The 19999-nt window shown below is 47.9% G+C and overlaps 1 protein-coding gene and 1 long non-coding RNA gene across 4 annotated transcripts; one reads left to right on the top strand and one right to left on the bottom strand.

Annotated features, from left to right (window-relative positions):
- Positions 1–497: 497 nt before the first annotated feature.
- Positions 498–18577, bottom strand: ACTR1A (actin related protein 1A). 3 transcript variants are annotated; one of them, XM_019939899.3, is made up of 12 exons: positions 18420–18577; positions 9552–9616; positions 8388–8494; positions 8224–8299; positions 7374–7499; positions 6450–6574; positions 5023–5239; positions 4202–4294; positions 3417–3591; positions 3252–3313; positions 2495–2535; positions 498–2317 (listed from the first exon to the last, which is right to left on the bottom strand). In XM_019939899.3, exons 4-12 carry the CDS (start codon positions 8269–8271, stop codon positions 2215–2217), a joined length of 990 nt encoding a protein of 329 aa, XP_019795458.1. In that variant the 5' UTR covers positions 8272–8299; positions 8388–8494; positions 9552–9616; positions 18420–18577; the 3' UTR covers positions 498–2214. The 3 variants fall into 3 exon arrangements, with proteins under 3 accessions (XP_019795458.1, XP_019795456.1, XP_019795457.1); XM_019939897.2 differs by lacking the exon at positions 8388–8494; XM_019939898.3 differs by lacking the exons at positions 3252–3313; positions 8388–8494.
- On the top strand, positions 9213–18410 carry LOC141276802 (uncharacterized). Its single transcript, XR_012326924.1, has 3 exons — positions 9213–9679; positions 11832–11887; positions 18224–18410. It is a non-coding gene; the product is annotated as an uncharacterized lncRNA (long non-coding RNA).
- Positions 18578–19999: the final 1422 nt, after the last annotated feature.

Below are 19999 nucleotides of genomic sequence, written 5' to 3'. Positions count from 1 at the left end.
CTTTGGGAAATTATATAAGGAATAACAAACATACTTACACTTTGTACGGTTGTTGGGAGAATCAAATGGATTAACATTTGTAAAGTGCCTGGAAAACCGCTCCCCCCTACCCCCCAAGTATACAGGTTTAAAATGGAGAACTGATTAATCAGCATATCTGCGCGTGGGCCCTAGGAACAGTATTTTAATAAGCTTCTGACTTCAGAGATGTGAAGAGCTGGCCCCCTCATTTGGGGTGGAGTCTCATCCATGGGCTTGGGCATGTGCACAGGCCTGGGACCTTCATTCCTGACCTGGTCTCTGGGCTTCGTTGTGAACACCATCTTCTCTGCGTCCACCTGACAGGCTGGGGCTTGGGCTAAGGTCAGGCCAAGTCTGGCTGGTGCAACAGTGCCCTCTAGAGGACAGACTAGGCCCAGTCACAGCCTCAGATTCCGGGCCCACAGCTTCTCCCTCCTCCCACCCCGCACTGGCTACAGACAGAGGCCCAACTGATGTGTCTATTGGAACGAGTTTATTTAAGTACACTGGGCCCCACCAGGCAACGTGGTTTGTGCGAGGCTGTGCGAGGGACAGGCTTGGGCTAAGGGCGGGGGAGGTGAGCTGGTTAAGCACACTGCAGTCTGTGGGTCGCCACATCGCTTTCACACACACCTGCTGCTGTGGCCCACACCTGGCAGGGCCTTTGGTCGTTGGACGGCATGGGGGAGAATACTGCCTGGAATCTGGGATCAGGGCAGGTCTTGGTGTCACAGGTGAGGGTGCCGGTGAATATCTGCTAGCCCCAGCTTTGCACCATCTGGCCTGAAGAGCCTTGGGACCACTGCCAGGCCAGCCCAGTCCAGGGTAGGCACCTGGCCCCACTGGACCAGAGGAGGTGAGCCTGAGCCCATCAGCTCCTGGCACTCTGGTCTGGCCCCTCCCTAACCAAACAAGTGCAAAGACAAGAATGGCACAAATCAGCCCAGAGGGGGCTGTCTCGCCTCTACAGCCTAGTCCCCCCTGGGTCAGCTAGCGTGGGAAAAGGCAACTTAATCGCAGCTCTTTCTCCAGTCCTAAGGAGGCTGGATCCCCAGCACCCCTCCTTTGCTAGCAGCCTCTGCCAAAGGGTGATTCTACCTCCTGTTTCAGAAAATCCAACCAGCAACCAGCCTGTTGATTCCAGGGTGGTGAGCAAGTGGAAGAGGGAGAAAGAAAGAGGCTGGAGTGACTCTGAGTGTAGCCTCTGATCCCAAATGGTCCTGAGGCCTACGGATACTGTCAGTTCACCGTTAGCAGGGAGTGGCGGGGCCCTGGATGCTATGCTAAGAAGCTTAGGTGCTGTAAACGTTAGTGTGAACAGGGTGACTGGCGGGCAGGAGGCAGTGAGCTCCCTCGCTCCAGTCCCTGTACTGAACAAACACTTCAATAAATAAAACTGAAGATGGCTTTGCCCATGGATGGATGGAAAGCAAGGGCCTGGGGCCAACAGGCTCCTGAAACTCTCCCGAGATCCCCGGATGGGGGTTGGGGGTTAGAGCGTTAACTCTGCCACCCATCAGAAGTAGCACTACTCCTGCCCTCCTCAAATGCCCAGTGTGGTCCTGGTCTCCAGGTGAAGATGAGGGCATCCTGCCCCCTCCTGATACCGAAGTCTCAGTAACCGCTCCTGGAGTGCTTTTCCAGCTTTCTAAACCCAAACTGCAACAAAACCAGACAGAACTCAACCCTGGCCCTCAGTCTGTGATCAAGAGGCATTGAGAGCAGAATGATGAGCAAGGGGAGGCAGCAGCTGCCTTGGGCCGCAGGGCACCCTGGGTGGGGTAGGGGTGGGGCTGGCCCAGCCTAGGATGGGCAGCAGCAAGGTCTCCTGGGGCTTGGGTTTACCTCCCTCTCTGTCTCCCTATGGTAGTAAACATAGTCCCACACAGCCAGCCAAAGACCCCGCTGACGGAGCAGGGCCCTCTGCCAGCACTCTTCCCTGTCAGGGGCCAGTTAGTGGTCAACCCCAGGTCTCAGGCCGTCACCATCGTGGGTAGTTCATCGTCCTTTCTGGGCCCCGGGATCCCTGGGATCCCCAGGCCACACGGCACTCGCATATGCGCACACACTCATACCCACACACCCACACACACACTCATACACACAGGCAATTCCTCGCAAACACTCCGACTCAAGAAAGCGAGTTTTAAAGTGGAGTTAACTTCAGAGAGAGGTGAAGATGATGTCCCAATATTAGAAGGTTTTCCTGTGGATGGATCGGGCACCGTCTTCCTCGTATTCCTTCTTAGAGACCCACATCTTTTTAAAGGTGTCCAGGGAGGCGAGGATGGAGCCCCTGGAGTGGAGGGAATCCAAAGGAACAATGTTAGAGAAAGGGAGTGGGTACTCATGGAGCCAGCCAGTCCCCCTGGGGCCAAACCAGACCAAGCTTTTCTTTAAAGGGATGGGGTGGTGAGGGGTAATCAATGCCTTTGCTTCCTGTTCCGCTCTTATGCCCAGAAGAACTACTCACCCAATCCATGTGGAATACAGTCTCTCTTGCGGTGCAGATATCTGCAGGGGTGGGTGGAAAGAGGAATCTGAGACGTCCATCCTCCCCTCTCCCTTTCCCTGCCACTACTCACCTTTGTGGCCAATTCTCACCGCCAGTGAGAGCCGATGGATACGTGGATACATTTCAGTGGATATATTTCATAAAACAGGCTTTAAGTTATGTCCCTGCTGGACCCTGTGGCCTCTCTGGGGGGTACTGTGGCCAGCCTGCTCATCTGAAGAAACAGGTTCCTGGCATCTCTAAGTATCTATGGCTCCCAGGGAAGCTGGGGCTATCTGGGGGCAAGATTTGGCTCCGTCGGGGGCTGGTGGGAAGCAGATTGTATGGCAAGAACCACACTCCTCCATTCAGGATCCCCCCTTAGGCAGGCCAGCTCTCCTCCGCAGTCACTGAGACGTTAGACTGTGTCACAGGGGAGCAGTCAAAGTCAGTCTCCTGTCAGTGTTACCGTTTCCCTGAAAGACCACGTGTGGGGCCCTCAGCCTAAGCACCCTGCCACATCTGGGTATCAGAACTGCCCCCTTTTGTGAAGACGGAGAGTGAAGAGGGGTCCTCCCCTCTGGTGGGCTTCAGGGGCAGAGTAGAAGCTGGGAGCCATCTGGCGGTGCCCGAAAAACTTGGGCAGAGAGGAGGGGAGGCCACGCCACATGGCCCTCCAGATCCTGGGAGGCTCAGTTCCACCCAGCCCCTGGCCCCGCCCCCAGCATGCTCCTACCCTGATCTTCACATCTTTCGGAGCCAATTTCTTCACTTCACTCAATAGCCTGTCACCAAAACCTGAATGGGCAGGAAAGGAGAATCTCATGTCAATTCTCTGGGCGTCTGGGCCCAGCAGTATGTGGAAGCTTCCTGGGGAAGGGTGCTGAGAGCAAAGACCAACCTTTGAACAGGGTGGAGCCTCCCGAAAGGACGATGTTAGAGAAAAGTGTGCGCCGCAGGTCCATGTCAGACTTCTGGATGGCGAACACCAGCACCTCATGGATGCCCTCGCTCTCCTCACCGATCAGGTCCGGCCTGAACAGCAGCTCAGGTGCCCGGAATCGGGAAGGACCAATCTGCGGAGGGGCCGCAAGCTTCTTAGGCTGGGGTGGGGGCTGAGGTCCCTCTGGGAGTGGGAATGGAAGAGGGCCCTCTGCCCATGGCTTAGTAACCAGGTGGCTAGGAAGGCCACGCTCAGGCAAGACCTTGTACGTCAAGGGCACAAAGAAGAACAAAGAGAGGGCTCCTGGGAACAAAAAGGAACAAACAGGACTCCTGGGAAACTACAGAGAGGAAGCTCCTGTGTGTAATCCTAGCTCTGGCACTTGCCGGCCAGAGACTTAATAGATGGATTCATTCATTTGTCGAAATTTCTTCCTATCAATGGAGGTCCAGGGAGATGGAACTCACCCTACACTGTGCCTAAGTGGTTAAGGACAGCACTCTACCTCACCCTTCCTAGTCCCATTCCGACCTAGGAAGATGCCTCTGGTGCCTCCTCCCCTCCACACAGGACAAGCAAAGTCCCTGGCACCTCGCTCTGCAGAAGATGCTGCGGCTCAAGAGCTATGCTGCTCCAGGCAGATGGTGTGAAGGACCTGACTCCAGCCTGCCCGTGGGAAGTCTGGTTTGGGCCCAGAGCTTTTGGGGCCTGGGGGGCCTGAGGGGAGAGGTCCGGACACCTACCTCAATGGTGCTGCCGTCGGGCAGGTAGTACTGTGCCTTCTCCGTCTCTAGCGTCTCATCCTTCTGGGGGTTTATGGATAGGTAGCAGGCTCTCTGCAGAACCAAGCACAAGTCAGGCAGGCAGGAAACCTGGCGCCTACCCAGTCAAAGTCCCCAGGAGTGATGTGCTGCTGCAGAAATCTGCCCATTGCAGTGACTGCCCTAAAGGTCGTTAGAGCTGCATATGCTAAGTGCCACCCAGTGAGGGCTGACCGAAATCTCCCTGCCCTTTCTTAGGATATCGTTTTCACCTGCTCCACCTTCCTGCTGCGCAAGCGTGGCAACTCAGCTTTTTGGCTTTGGGTCTGAGACCACACCCTAATTTTAGTGCAGACTCGGGTGTTTTTCTCCTACTACTCATACGGTTCTGGGTACCGCCTACCCAGCTCCGAGGTCTCCTAGAGCTATAGGTGGCAGGAGGGTTCATTTTACCAAAAAAGAAAAAAGTATTCTGACTTCTTCAAGGATGTAAAAGAACGTATGTAATTTGAGCGTAATGTATAAAAAGCATTAAGTAAACGAGCATGGGTGTGCTCATCACCCAGCTTAGGAAATAGAGGCAGCTCCCTTTCTACCACAAGACGGCAGCACTTTGGAAGGTGAATCCGTCAGGGTCAGGGGACCCAGCTGGAGACCACACAGCTGCCAGGAGGCCTGGCTGGGGAGGGCAGAGCCTGATCCCCAGGACAGGAGCTTCGCCGCTCTTCACTTCAGGTCACGGAGGTCCTGGCTGCTGATCCCATTCCCTCTCCCAGCCCTGGGCCCACGGGGGCAACACTTACTTCTTTTATGGCCTTGACAATCTCAAACTCAGAGGATGAGTGGAAATCATAGCCTTCCTTGCGCAGGTAGAGGCGAAGGAAGCGAGAGACGTCCCGGCCAGCGATGTCGATGCGCATGATTGAGTGGGGCATGGCAAAGCCCTCATAAATGGGCACGGCGTGGGTGACACCATCCCCAGAATCCAGCACCACACCCGTGGTCCTGCCGGTGGCGTAACTGAAGCAAAGGGGGCAAACCATCACCAACCCCTGCCTCCTCACTCGGGGAAGAAACTCACTTCTTGCTAGAGTTCAGCGTCAGCTAAACTAAAGCTGGGGCCTGCCTTCTCCAGAAGCCTTCGACTGGACTAAGTATGAAGGCAGCCTGAGTACTGAAGCAAGCAAGCCTGTAGTGTCTGAAGAAAAGGGGCTGAGTCTCTCCAAGCTGCTTCCCCAACCCCCAGAAGAGCAGGCCCTCTAACCGCAGGAGATGGCCTGGCCTTCAACTGCTTCAGGGACCCAGCCTGAGGGACAGTTTTTACTCTCTAGACAAGAGGACAAAACTCAAATGCCTACAAGGGTCAGGCAGGAAAAGTGAATGAGTAAAAGAAAATAATATCTTCACTTTCATAAAAAACTAGCTTCTTCCCACATGGCCCTCTAGGTCTGTCCTTAGTATTTTCTCTTTTGGTAAGGACAAGGGTACAGACATATATTTCTGTGATATGAGGGGAAAACCCCACAATGTTTCATAAATAGCAACTGGCCTTCGTGTTGGGAGGACAACAGGCAATGGAGAGACTGTGGTGAAGTCAAGTTTGCAAACCCTATCTAAAGTGCAGCTGCTACTTTATTTCAGCTCCAGCTGATTTTTGTTCTAGAGGAGTGCAAGCCCAGCAATGACCAGATCTTCCCATTTTTCAGAGAAGCTGGAAATTTGGATTTTGATAGGAAATGTCCTAATTTTTAAATGCTGGCTCACAATTTTTTAATGGGGCCAAACACATGCCATCTGTAGGTCACCAGTGTACGATCTCGCCAATATACCTAACCCTGGTGTGAGGCAGGTTGGGAGCATGACAGAACGACGGGGGTGTGAGAACAGGGAACAGAGAGGTGTTTTCATCACGACCCTATCACCAGGCTTGCATAGCACCCGGCACAAGTAGGCCCTGAAATAATACCCGAAGTCATCACAGGGGCCTGCAGGGAGAGCTGTTGCAGCACATGGCCTTCCCAGCAGGCTGAGTGGAGAGCCTCTGGCACCAAACCAGCAGGGAGTTACGAGACTGGGAAACAGCCTCAATGCTGTCTTTCCCACCATCCAACCTTCCCTGACAGAGATGCTCAGGTGACTCTGAACCAACCCAAAGGAGAGGCAGCCTCGACTCTGCCAAAGGACTGCTTTCTCCACAAGGGGCCAGGCTAGCCAGCCAGCTGCTACTCACAGGCTGAGCACAGCTTGCATGGAGATGAAGAGGGCTGGCACATTGAAGGTCTCGAAGAAAACTTCAGCAGCTCGTTCCCGGTTTTTCCGTGGGTTTAAAGGCGCCTCCGTCAGGAGCACAGGATGCTGGTGAAAGATGCCCAGACGGCAATCAGGGCGAGGCCAGATTCCCACCCCTCGTTAGTACTGTGTGGCTGGCTGGAGAGCTCAGGCGACCTTTGTCAGCCTCTCTCCAAAAAAGGACAAACTGGGCTTGTCACCTATCCCCACCCAAGTCAGCTTCTCAACTTTCTAAATTCACACCCCCTTTAAAGTCTCATTCTGTCCTCATCCCTTACTCCCCTCCTTGTCTTCCAAGATTCTTATATAGGTCCTTGTACCTACTGTATAGCTCCAGTTGTCAAGATTTTGCTAAACTCTAAATTTGGAATTATTAAGATAAAAATAATAGTTAAAATTTTTTTTTCAAAATAGAAAATTAAATTTCAATATTGACTGTACTTTTAAAAAATGGAACATATCCCTCCCCTGGAAATTCTGATAAGCCTAGTATGCACCTTCCTTTTCTGTTTCTGAGTTGAGACTTCCTTTCTTAGAAGGTAAAGAGTATAGGCTCTGAAGTCTGAAAGACGTGGGTTTGAATCCCAGCTCTACTACTCTATTCACTGGGTGATCTTAAAAACACCTCCTGGCTTCTCTGACCTTCTGTTCCCTTGTTTATAAAATGGAGATAATACTACCTGTATCTCATAGGAATGCTGTGAAGATTAAATGCAAACATGTCTGGAAAGCACATGGCCTGGTGCCTAGAACATAAGACTCAAACGCTCGTGGCAGTTATCATCGTCATCCGCCTCATCTCTGGGGTAGGGGCTCTGCCTGCTCTGCAAACCCTGCAGGGGCACCCTGAACATAGGACCCTCACCTCCTCTGAGAAAGTCTGCAGCTGGTCCTTAGAATAGACGTATTGCCAGATGCGCTCCATGTCGTTCCAGTCCTTGACGATGCCGTGCTCCATGGGGTAGCGGATGGAGAGCAGTCCTCGGTGCTCCTGGGGGCAGAGAGCAGCACTTACAGCAACAGCCAGCCTCTCAGCAGGGCTGCCAGGTGGGCCCTGCTCTTCCAGGGCCTGCAGTCCTCAACCACAGCTAAGGGCGGGCCACCCAGCCTCCAAGTCTCTAAGCTGTATGCTGCGAACTGTACTCAGTGCCCAACCAGCTGGCAAAGCAGAGGGCTTCTGCATTTCCCTGGGCCGCTGGGTGGCACCCTCCTCATTGCCTGGTTTCAGGACACAATCTCCTGGCGTTTGCAACCAAGGTTGGCAACAATGATTCTGTTGTTCTGCTTCTAGAAGCTGCCTGAGGAAAACTGTGCTAATTAACTGCCAAACTGTGCTAATTAACTTATCCCCAGGGTATCCCAGCTAGAATCTCCCCCCAATCACTTCTGCCAAAAAAATAACGAAGCCAGTCAACTTAATCATTGGCAATGTAGTGACAGAGTACAGAAGGAAGGCGAAAGCCCTCTTTTCTAGACTGGTCTCTATTTCCCAAAGTGGGGTTCCAGATATTTTTTCTCCAAAACCAGAGGTTGTTCCTGGGAGAAAGAAACCAACTAGGTTTACTCTCTCTAGAATGAGAGAGTGAAAGGGGAGAGTTCAAGAGGAAATTGCTCCTTTTACTCGAGGCCATGTCCCACTGTGGGACACTGCCCGAGTGGGGAACAATGAAGGTGCCCTGCTGGCTTGAGGCTTCTTCAGTAGGACTGGGGATTACCTCCGCTTTGGGGCCAATGAAGATGTCGCCTTCGAGGGCACCTGCCATGACACGAACGTGTTTGGGTCTGCCCACACTACAAAAGAGAGCAGGGAGGACCATTACTTTTCATTTCATGACACAACACATGACGGGACACGGGAAGGATGTACTGATGCACGTACTTGGATGGGAAGAAATATACTCAATTCTACTGTGATTATTGTTGACGAATGAGATTATAGTTGATTTTGATTCTCCTCTTTCTACTTTTCTGCACTTCCCACAATTTCTATAATAAACATGTATTATTTTATTTTTTTGTACTTATTATTTTAAGTCATTTGTATTTCATATATTTATTATATTTATATTATTTTATAAGTTATTAAAACAAATTCTGGAGGATTTAATACCTCTAGTTCTTCTTTTTCCACACTATATATGCAGATCAAGAGAGACAGGGAAACAAGAATTCATTTAGATCGATTAGCTCAAAAAGTTTTTGTCTCCTTAGCCTCCTGCCCAGGCCTCCTCTTAAGGAAAACTGTGATGTTGTAACTGACAGATGGTCTTTCTTCCTTTTTCTACTGCTTTGAGCCCCTTTCCCAGGCACCCGTGCCCTTTTCCTGCCTGCAATCTCTCTGCCTTAGGAAGAAAGTGCTGAGAAAAAAACTCATCCTTGGGCTTCCCCAGTGGCACAGTGGTTAAGAACCTGCCTGCCAACGCAGGGGACACGGGTTCAAGCCCTGGTCCAGGAAGATCCCACATGCCGCGGAGCAACTATGCCCGTGTACCACAACTACTGAGCCTGCGCTCTAGAGCCCACGTGCCACAACGACTGAAGCCCGCGCGCTTAGAGCCCATGCTCCACAACAAGAGAAGCCACTGCAATGAGAAGCCCTCGTGCCGCAACTAGAGAAAGCCCGCGCGCAGCAACGAAGACCCAATGCAGCCAAAAATAAAAATAAATAAACTTATATAAAAAAAACCAAAAACTCATTCTCACTAGGATGGTAGGTATGGTTTAATGTTAACCCCATCCTGGGTGATAGGAGAATTTTAAGAAGAGGGTTCCATGAAGAGACTGTCATCCAAAGCAATGAGTCACCAATGATAACATTTTTGGCATCAGATAAAATCAAATTTAAAAAAATTCACCTCTCGGATTGTACCCTGCAGGCAACTGTCTGCTTACTCCAAAAGCCAGCTCCTGTCCCTCGCTTGTTGTTTTGAGTACCAAGACTGACCCAAATGAGAGATCCTTTCTCCCTAACAGATGGAGGGCTGACACCATAATGAAGCTGACAAGCCTCCCGAGCTCCTGACTAAGCTACAGAATGACTTACTAGTTTGGAAAGCAGTATTTGGGGATCTGATCACCAGCAAAACCAGCTTTAATCACACCGGATCCCTGAGGAGAGAGAGAAAGAGAAGTCACAACATCACAAAAACAAGAGGAGATATATATCATACAGTAGGTATAATATGGTTCCACCTTTACTTTAAAGAGAGAGACCTTATACTTATGTATACTATATCCACTGGTATGAGAATCTGAACAGTGAACACACACCAAAGGGAGGGCAGTGGGGCTGGGGGTGGTGAGGGGCATTTCTACTGCATACTCTGAATATTATTTGATTTTTATGTATTCTTTGACTTTTCTACATTGAACATGTTTTACTTTTGGAATTAAAAAGGGAAATTAATATTAATAAAGGGAAAAAAAAAGAACTCTTGAGGAGAGAAGAGGAAAGTGACTAGAAGCACCAAAGCAGCCAAGTTTAGGAATATAACCAAGGAGGGAAGAGCGCATGATTCTGTTACACCATCGTGGAACGCTTCTAACCTACTTTCCCAGCTCAGACCCAGACTATCCCTGCCCTCCAAGGCCTCTATGACAGACACCACCACGAGCGCTGCCATACTTGAAGTTAACTCCAATATGACACACGTCGTCTGGTTCTGACTACAGCGGCAGACCACTATGCTTTGTGGGGGGTTTGTGGTTGTTGTTTTGTTTTTTCACTATGCTTTGCTTTACTTGTTAGTCTCTTGAGGTAAACAGCAGGAAAGCCCTAAAGCTCTGTCTGAGAAGAATCTGATGTCTCCCACCATCACCTCTGGTACCACCCGGGCCCAGCCAAAGTAAACATTGACTCTGGACATCAACTCCACGCAGGACAGATGTCGAGGCCTGATACTGCTTGAGATTCACCCTGTTTTCTTCCTTCTTAATTCTTCTGCCACCACACCTGATACCCTCGTCCTTCCACCCCCCAACACACTTTGTAGCTGCACGTGTAATCAGGGCAAGCCTTTTCCTGCTGCATGGTGACCACTTCTCCTGGGGCGAGTGTAATATTGATATTTCCAGGACCTACACAGCAAGCAGTAAACACATCAGGAGAGCTAACTAGCCAAGGTTACCTTGGTACCAAAGGCTTCCTGGCAACAGCCCTGGATCCCTCTCTGTCTCTTATTTCTGCTCTTCTATAGGAGAAGGGCAGGGGCTGGGGTGGGGTGAGATGGGTCATCCTGGTACCTGATTGTAGCAAGACAGAGGGAGGAGGTAAGAAGTGGTTGAAGGACAGGGAAAGCAGTATGGGAGGAGAGCAGGGCAAGCCAGTTCTCTAAGACAGCAGGAGCCTCTGCCAACAGAAAAAACAGGAGACAATGTGCAAACCCATTGGCCTAGGCAGAACAGCAAGGAGCCTGGAAAAGGTGCAGCTGTAAACTGAGCTCCAAGACCGGGAAGGAGGAAAAGACTATCTTACTGCAAACCCAAGGGCCCTGGGACAGCAGCACAGCTAGTGAAAAGAACACTGTACAAGAGAACTCTGGGAACTTGTGAGCTCAAGCTTCCAATAATTGCCCACTGCCTTCATCTGGGTGTGGTGATGCCAGCAGACTAACTGGATCTCCTGGTAGAGGTTGAAAACAAGAAAAGTAATCTAGAGTCTGTGCTTCAGACTCCAGATTTTTTTTTTTGGCCATACCACGTGGCATACAGGATCTTAGTTCCCTGACCAGGGATTGATCCTGTGCCTCCCACAGTAGAAGCGCAGAGTGTTAACAACTGGATCGCCAGGAAAGTTCCTAGATATTTTTAAGAGATGATTTTCCTGGATATTTGATTTTGAGTTTACTAGCAAAAGGACTGGAGGCTGAGTGACAAAGCAGATTAAGATGTTAGGTTCTTTTCTTTCTCTCCATCCTTCCCGGCAAGAGAATAAAATGCCCAGTTCAAATACCACCGCCTTGCTCCTGAAGAATAATCCCCAGTTGGAATTAATTATCCTCTTCCTATTATCTCCCCAAATCACCATTACCTGTTTTACTAGGTAGCATAAATTTCATTCTGCTTTTCTTTAAAAAAACATATATATATATACTTTTGATGTGGACCATTTTTTTAAGTCTTTATTGAATTTGTTACAATATTGCTTCTGTTTTGTTTTTTTTTTTTTTGGCCATGAGGCATGTGGGCTCTTAGCTCCCCAACCAGGGATCGAACCCGCACTCCCTGCATTGGAAGGCGAAGTTTTAACCACTGGGCCGCCAGGGAAGTTCCCTCATTCTGCCTTCTATTCGAATTTATGGTTTCCACTTTTGTTTCTTTTCAGCGCAAATTCCTTGAAGTCAGAGACTCTGTATATCAGCAGTATCTCACATGTGCAAGGTACGTGAATAGATGCTGGTTGACTAAAATGAAAACCAAGCTCAAATGATTGAGCTGATGAAGCCTAAAGTATGGAACCTTAATGAGCAGCTGGAATGCCAGAAGCCCCAGGCAGAGGTGGTACAGGGAAGGCAAAGGCAGGGTTGGGAATGATGCACAGGGTGGAACCAGACCCAGCTTGTCCCTGCAGCTCCACGAGCTGCTGGCAGGCCAGCTGAAGAATGGGTTAAGAATGTGTGGGGATGGGGGAGCCGGCTGAGTTGCCTCTATTCTGCGCAAGCCATACCATAAGAGCATATAAAAGGGGCATGTCAATTTCTTCAGGGTCATGTCAATTTCTTTAACAGTATTTGTAACTAGGAACTGTATACCTGGCAAATGAGCTGCCACTCTCTTTGTTATTCACTCTGGCAAAGCCAAGTAAACAAATGCCTTTTAGAAGCTACTTGAAAAAGTAGTCTCATTAAACATTTGATTTTGGGGACTCGAGTCTGCTGCCAGCCACCACTGACAATTCTCCTTCTGATGCAGGCAAACAAATAGCAAATCCTTCAGCAAGGCTCTCCCAGTACCTGCTGGCTATAGGCCTTGTGGCTTGGGCAACCTTATCCTAAGCACTGATTATTCTTGACGTGCTGGGAAGGAGGCTAGCTGTCTGACATTTTACCAGTGGGAAGAGGACGCTGAGAGGTGGAGCCTCAGATTCTAGGATATTGGTGGCCCATTTTGGCCCAAAGACATATTTTGTTTGGCCCACAAAGTAGTTTTTTTTAAAATTAATTAATTAATTTATTTTTGGCTGTGTTGGGTCTTTGTTGGTGCACATGGGTTTTCTCTATTTGCGGCTGTTCTTTGTTGTGGTGCGCGGGCTTCTCATTGAGGTGACTTCTCTTGTTGTGGAGCACGGGCTCTAGGCGCGCGGGCTGCAGTAGTTGTGGCTCTTGGGCTCTACAGCGCAGGCTCAGTAGTTGTGGCACACAGGCTTAGTTGCTCCGTGGCATGTGGGATCTTCCCGGACCAGGGCTCGAACCTGTGTCCCCTGCATTGGCAGGCGGATTCTTAACCACTGAGCCACCAGGGAAGTCCCCCACAAGGTAGTTTTTTAAAAACAACTTTATTGAGATAAAATTCACATGCCATACAATCTACCCATTTAAGGTGTGTAATTCAATGGTTCTTAGTATATTCACAGAGTGTACAATCATTCACCACAATCTAATTTTAAAACTTTGTCATCATCCCCCAAAGAAACGCTATATCCATTAGCAGCCACTCTCCATCCTTACCACCACCAACCCCCAGCCCTAGGCAACTACTAATCTACTTTCTGTCTCCATAGACCACAAACTACTTTTACATTAACTTCTAACAGTTAAAAAATTAGAGATTGCACATGAAATTTAATACTTCTGATTTCTCTTGAAAAATCAGAAGATATGGCAACACTGGGTCTGCATTCCTACATGGGGACAACTGGCTGGAAATGAGAAGCAGCTGGCCCTTTGGTCAGGTGTGCCCAACGCACCTTTCATATTCCTCGCACTGTTGTTAAGGCTACCTTCTCCCCCTGGCCCCCACGACTTTTTTAATGTATCTGCTTGGCCTCCGCAGGCATTGAGTTCGAGACCCCTGTTCTAGACATGCTTTCTAGCTTGATGTGAAGCACATCCGTGGTTCTCAAAATATACATAATTGAATAGTGAGATTATCTCTGCAAGCCACCTCCTCTTCACTCTCTCCGTCAAACTACGGATGGATTCTTGCTGCAGTTGTATAACCAACAGCCTGAAAGTCACACCACAAGTGACGGTGTTACATAAATATATTGACTTCCATTTCCTCAGCTAATTCTAGTGTCCCTTAAACTTAAGTGAATCAGCAGATCTTAAGAGCTGATGACAATCAACAGATGAATGGATAAAGAAGATGTGGCACATATATACAATGGAATATTACTCAGCCATAAAAAGAAACGAAATTGAGTTATTTGTAGTGAGGTGGATGGACCTAGAGTCTGTCATACGGAGTGAAGTAAGTCAGAAAGAGGAAAACAAATACTGTATGCTAACACATATATATGGAATCTAAAAAAAAATGGTTCCGAAGAACCTAGGGGCAGGACAGGAATAAAGACGCAGATGTAGAGAATGGACTTGAGGACACGTGGAGGGATAAGGGTAAGCTGGGACAAAGTGAGAGAGTGGCATGGACTTATATATACTACCAAATGTGAAATAGATAGCTAGTGGGAAGCAGTCGCATAGCACAGGGAGATCAGCTCAGTGCTGTGTGACCACCTAGAGGGGTGGGATAGGGAGGTTGGGAGGCGAGATGTAAGCGGGAGGAGATATGGGAATATATGTATATGTATAGCTAACTCACTTTGTTATAAAGCAGAAAGTAACACACCATTGTAAAGCAATTATACTCCGATAAAGATGTTAAAAAAAAAAAGAGCTGATGACAAATTGTTTAAAAAAATGAGACAATTAGTGAAATTTGAACATTGACTAGATATTTGATGATATTAAGGAATTATTATTAATTTTATTAGGTTTGATAATAGTATATTGGTTATGTTTTTTGTTTTTTTTTTTTGCGGTACGCGGCCTCTCACTGTTGTGGCCTCTCCCGTTGCGGAGCACAGGCTCCGGACGCGCAGGCTCAGCGGCCATGGCTCACAGGCCTAGCTGCTCTGCGGCATGTGGGATCTTCCCGGACCGGGGCACAAACCTGTGTCCCCTGCATCGGCAGGCGGACGCTCAACCACTGCGCCACCAGGGAAGCCCTTGGTTATGTTTTTAAGGGTGTGGGGACTTCCCTGGTGGCGCAGTGGATAAGACTCCGCACTCCCAATGCAGGGGGCCAGGGTTCGATCCCTTGTCAGGGAACTAGATCCCCAATGCATGCCACAACTAAGGAACCTGCCTGCCACAACTAAGAACTGGTGCAACAAAAATAAATAAATAAATAATAAAATAAAAGAGTGTGGAAGAGGGAAGTGGGTGGGAATGTAGATTGACGGAGAGTTGATAACCATTTCAGCTAGGTGATGGATATGTGGATGTTTGTGATACTAGTCCTCCTCCTTTTGTTTATATTTGAAATTTTCTATAATAAGGAGAGCTGGCAAATAAGATGATAACACTTAAGTAAAAATTCAAAACATAAATACTGTACACACATACATTATAAAATACATGTGTCCATAAAATCATGGATGGAAAGGAGCACATCAATTTTATGATGATGGTTTGCTTCTGGGGTTATGTCTGGACCAGAAAGAAAGGATGGGATTGTAGATGGGTACAAAGAGGCTTCAATTATATCTGTAACGTTTTATTTCCTAAAAATATATGAAGCAAATATGGCAAATGACATTTATTAAATCTGGGTGGAAGACATGCTACATGGGTGCTTGTTATATACTTCTCTGAACTTTTCTGTGTGTTTAAAGTATCCCACTTTTCAAAAAGGGGGCTGAAGCAACATAACGTTCCCCCCAAACAGTTAAATTCTTAGCTTGAAAAACCTGTAAAGATCTGGTATTGTTCCTGCCTTTAGGCCCACACAGTATGGTCACGAAGACAATCTTAAAATTGACCAGAATGTTGATCCATTTTAGGAAAGAACTTAACCTTCGAGATCTTCACAAAGATTTGAGCTTCAGAATAAACATAGTATTCTAATCAAAGTGTTGTGGACCTCAGAATGTGGCCTGGGAGCTGTCCTCCTCTTTCTTGTATTACTATCTATGATATGCCTTTGGGAAGAATGACTTATGCTTGTTTGTTTGTTTATTTATTTATTTATGGCTGCATTGAGTGTTGCTGCACGCAGACTTTCTCTAGTTGCGGCGAGTGGGGGCTACTTTTCGTCACAGTGCATGGGCTTCTCATTGTGGTGGCTTCTCTTGCTGTGGAGCATGGGCTCTAGGTGCCCGGGTTTCAGTAGTTGTGGCGTGCAGGCTCAGTAGCTGTGGCTCGTGGGCTCTAGAGCACAGGCTGAGTAGTTGTGGCACACGGGCGTGGGATCTTCACAGACCATGGCTCGAACCCGTGTCTCCTGCGTTGGCAGGCGGATTCTTAACCACTGCACCACCAGGGAAGCCCTAATTACACTCTCTTTAGCCCAGAAATAAAATTGTGGCAGCATGGTAAGCTATGGAGCTGTTGAATCTGCTAGAGACACATTCTCAAAATATAAAGTTGGCTCAAATATTTCAAATGATTTTTCCTATCCATCTTTCACTTTGAAACAAACAAAACAAAACTCTCTAAATATCAAACAGCAAGAACTACGTGAGGCCCCATATCTAAAACTGTGGCAGATGCTCAGTAAATCCTAGTGGGAAAATTACTTAAGTTTCTCCTATTTTACCTTTTGGTGGGATTGCTGGCATAATAAAGGAAATGTTTTCCCAGAAAAAAGCAAGTCTATTCCTTAAGACTTAAAACTGAAAATGCACCGCTGTTTTGATGCATTTCAAATACACTACCAAGAAAGAGAAAGAAGGAACTAAGAGGCTTCGCTTAAGTGACATTAAAGAAAGCGGATGGAGATAGAACTGCTGCCCGACAAATCCAGAAGCAAAGGATCTGGTGGGATGGACAGACTACTCCTTCTGCACTGCTGATGAAAACAGGAGATTGCTAATTTTTTTTTTTCTTTTTAAAACTTAAGAAAAAGGCAGATGAAGCACACACAAACTGGCTGAAGACAGAAATAGTGTTCTCTGAAAATCAACATCAAGAACAAGGAGTCCTACTCAACCCTGTACAGAAACTAACTAGGCTCCCCCCATCCCCCACAATCCTTTCTTTATTTAGGGACATTTTTATTACCGTGATAGAGATATTCAGTCATTTATCCCCCCACCCATCAGTAAAATCAAAAATCCAATGTGCACATAGTGGTGTCAGGCCCTAGATACTGTATGTGGGAGGGAGGTGGGGAAAGAGAGAGTAATGAAAAACGAAGGAATACCATTTTTTTTCCCACCAGGGTTTAACAGTCTAATGAAGCAGACAAAAAAAAAAATTGCTCCCCAACATGAGATGTCTCACTGAGCTCAACCTCCTTCCTGGAGAGAAGGAAAACTAACCAAAGAAGCACCTTTCCTTGGAAAAAGTGAGGAATTTGGAACCCAATCTCAATCTGAGTCTTGGATCCTTAATTCATAAACCAGGTGGTTTGAATACTGTTAGTTAACCTCTCCAAGCCTCACTTTTCTGCATATTTCAAGTTCTATCTACATATCAGTGTTGAAGCTTAAATGAGATGATGCAAATGAAAGGACCTTGCAAGTGCGCAAGGTCCAAAGGGCCGAATCAACGGAGCGAATCTGACAGTCACTTTAAGACAGAATTGTCAGTTTTTCCTCAATGGAGGGATTTAGAGACTTAGAAGGGGATTAGAAAGGTAGCAACCAATCTCCGTGAGACCAAACCTTTGAGTGGAAGACAGAAATCCATTTTTTTTTTTTTTAACAACTGCCTCCTTCCGCCAAAAATAAGAGCTTTCCATTTGTCACTACTGATGCATTTGCGTGGGGTACTATCAAGAGGAATAATGGATAAAGCACCGGATTTAGGGCACCTACACTGTGCGACCTTGGGCTCACTTTTACCTCTTCGCGCTTCAGTTTTCACACTTGTAAAACGAGGACCAAAATTCCTGCCTCAACTGTTCACCCGGTTTTTGTGAGGATCCAGTTCGAATGTATGTGAAACCCCCATGTAAGCGCTAGAGCGCCTGGCAAATATTATGTTTAGTAATTTTTTCCCCCAGAAACTAGGCGTTCCGAAGAGGAAGGTACCTCCCTGCTTGCTTTGTCACTCTCCTTTCTTCTCGACTTTTATTAACTCTGTAATTTATAATCACAGAAAAAACTGAAATCCTAAGCCCATTTCTGGCACCTGACTGTCGGGCCCCACCCAGGTACACCGCCAAGCCTCCCGGCCGGCTCGGGATCTAAGGGAACTTAGCCCTTCTCCACCAGCAGGCGGGCCCTAGCCAGTCAGGCCGCACCACTGGGAGTCCCAGAAACCAATCCCAACAGCCCTCGTGCACCGCCCCGCCCCTTAGAGAGGCGAAACACTATGGCGGCCCGGAAGAACGACAGGGGCGCGAGCCAATCACTGCAGAGGGCTGCCCTCATCCTGCAAGGCCCAGAGGCGGGGTCATCGGTCAAGATGGAGAGCCAGAGGAGCCAATAGAGTTATCGGAAACTGGGGAGGGGCGGGCGCCGGGCGCTCACAGAGCGGTTAAGGCCCCTCGAGCCAAGGGCCCAAGGACCCTGCCTGGACTATAACCCTTCCCTTTATCCATCCCAAGGTTCTCCATCCTATGGTTGCTGGCCGGCTGGCCGCCCTGTCTGCGGACTACGGGTCGGGGGAGGACGGAGGCGGCGGCGGCTGAACCCGCCTGACAGGCCGGGCCAGTGACAAAGAGCCGGCGGCCCAGACTGAAACACGGGAAGCGATCCCTTCGGGGAGGAGAGCATAAGCCCCGCTAGGGGGATGCAACTCACGTTGTCGATCACGACAGGCTGGTTGGCGATCACATCGTAGGACTCCATGGCAGAGGAATCTCTCCTTCTGAGGAAGGAACTGCCAGCCTGGTCCGCCGCTAAGGCCACTGACACACATGCGCAGTCTAGCCGCCGGTACAGGGCGGCCAGGGAGCGGCCCGACCTCGCTTCCGAAGAACTACAACACCCAGCATGCCTTGCACCTGAGTAAGCCATCCAGGCGGCTTCGGAGGCCCGCCTAGTTTAAGGGACGGGGCGTCGCGTTTCCGACGCACAGTACCCTGGGCTTTGTAGTCTCCGTAGATAAGTAGAAGGGGACGCCGATTGATGGTTGCATTGCATGCCCGGATATGTAGTCCCTTTGAAGCGATTCGCAGTGCATGCTGAAATATGTAGTCCTGAGTACTTGTCTGTAGTTCGGTTTGGATTGATGAGTAACTCATGGATGTTTGGATTTTACAGATGAGTCCTTCCACTCCCTACCCTGGACAGTTTGAGGTTGCCATGTTCTCATATGGGTCTATAAGACATTAATAAACATCTATTACAAAATAAACAGTTTCTAAACATCTATTACCATCACACTCTAATAAAAGGAAATTTTAATACACATGGGGAGGAACCTATTCCCAGAACAAAGGAAAATAATTTACATTGCATAAAATTTGCTTTTTTTGAAAAAAAAGTACATTTTGGTTGATTTTCTCGTTTTTTCCTGGATAGGTGTAAACTTGGCAACATGCTAACATTGGTCTGAAGACTGGCATTTGGAACTACTGGTATAGATGATCTTTTGGTCATTAAAACATCGTTCATCTAATAGCTTCAGTAACAGTATATCTTTAATTTTCATGGGGATTTAGAATTGACATTGATGGATGAGAAAATGGAAGTGAAGAGAGATTATGTGTCACTGTTTTCTAATGAGCCCAGTGCATTTTTCTCTAAATTATTTCCTCCATCCCTTCAAGTTGCAGGGAACCTTTAGTTAATAGCAGCAGTAGTCAGGACTCTCTTCTATCCCTTTCTCTTGGAATTTCTTCAAGATCACTGAGTGGAAGACACTACTGTATGAAAAGTTATTGTAGGCAGGAAAATAATTCCCAACCTGGTGTCTTAGGAATTAAAACATGTCCCAGTTACAGAGAGTCAAAGGTAATGGAGAGGGGCAGCTTCACAGTAGATAATGAATATTGGTGTTCCTCAAGGCAACCTGCATACCTCTGCTTAAAACAGAACAAAAAAGAGATTGTCATCTTAACCATGTCATTTTAACCATGTATTAAATAATCACCAAGTCCATACAGAGTGAAGTCAGAAAGAGAAAAACAAATATCATATAATATCGCTTATATGTGGAATCTAGAAAAATGGTACAGATGAACTTATAGGCAAAGCAGAAATAGAGTCACAGATGTAGAGAACAAACTTATGGTTACCAAGGGGGGAAGAGGAGGGTGGGATGAATTGGGAGATTGGGATCAACATATATACACTACTATGTATAAAATAGATAACTAATGAGAAACAATTGTTTAGCACAGGGAACCCTGCTCAATGATCTGTGGTGACCTAAACGG

Source organism: Tursiops truncatus, chromosome 16 (genome assembly GCF_011762595.2).
Source record: "Tursiops truncatus isolate mTurTru1 chromosome 16, mTurTru1.mat.Y, whole genome shotgun sequence".
Classification (NCBI taxonomy): domain Eukaryota; kingdom Metazoa; phylum Chordata; class Mammalia; order Artiodactyla; family Delphinidae; genus Tursiops; species Tursiops truncatus.
This window is presented reverse-complemented; position numbering and strand designations above follow the sequence as displayed.

Excerpts from the sequence above, each read along its gene's own strand:
- ACTR1A (XM_019939897.2), bottom strand. The coding sequence starts at position 18,467 with ATGGAGTCCTACGATGTGATCGCCAACCAGCCTGTCGTGATCGACAAC. Across the intron at positions 6,575-7,373 it reads TGCAGACTTTCTCAGAGGAG|CATCCTGTGCTCCTGACGGA; the intron begins GTGAGGGTCCTA and ends ATCTTTCACCAG. Across the intron at positions 4,295-5,022 it reads TTGTCAAGGCCATAAAAGAA|AGAGCCTGCTACCTATCCAT; the intron begins GTAAGTGTTGCC and ends TTGGTTCTGCAG.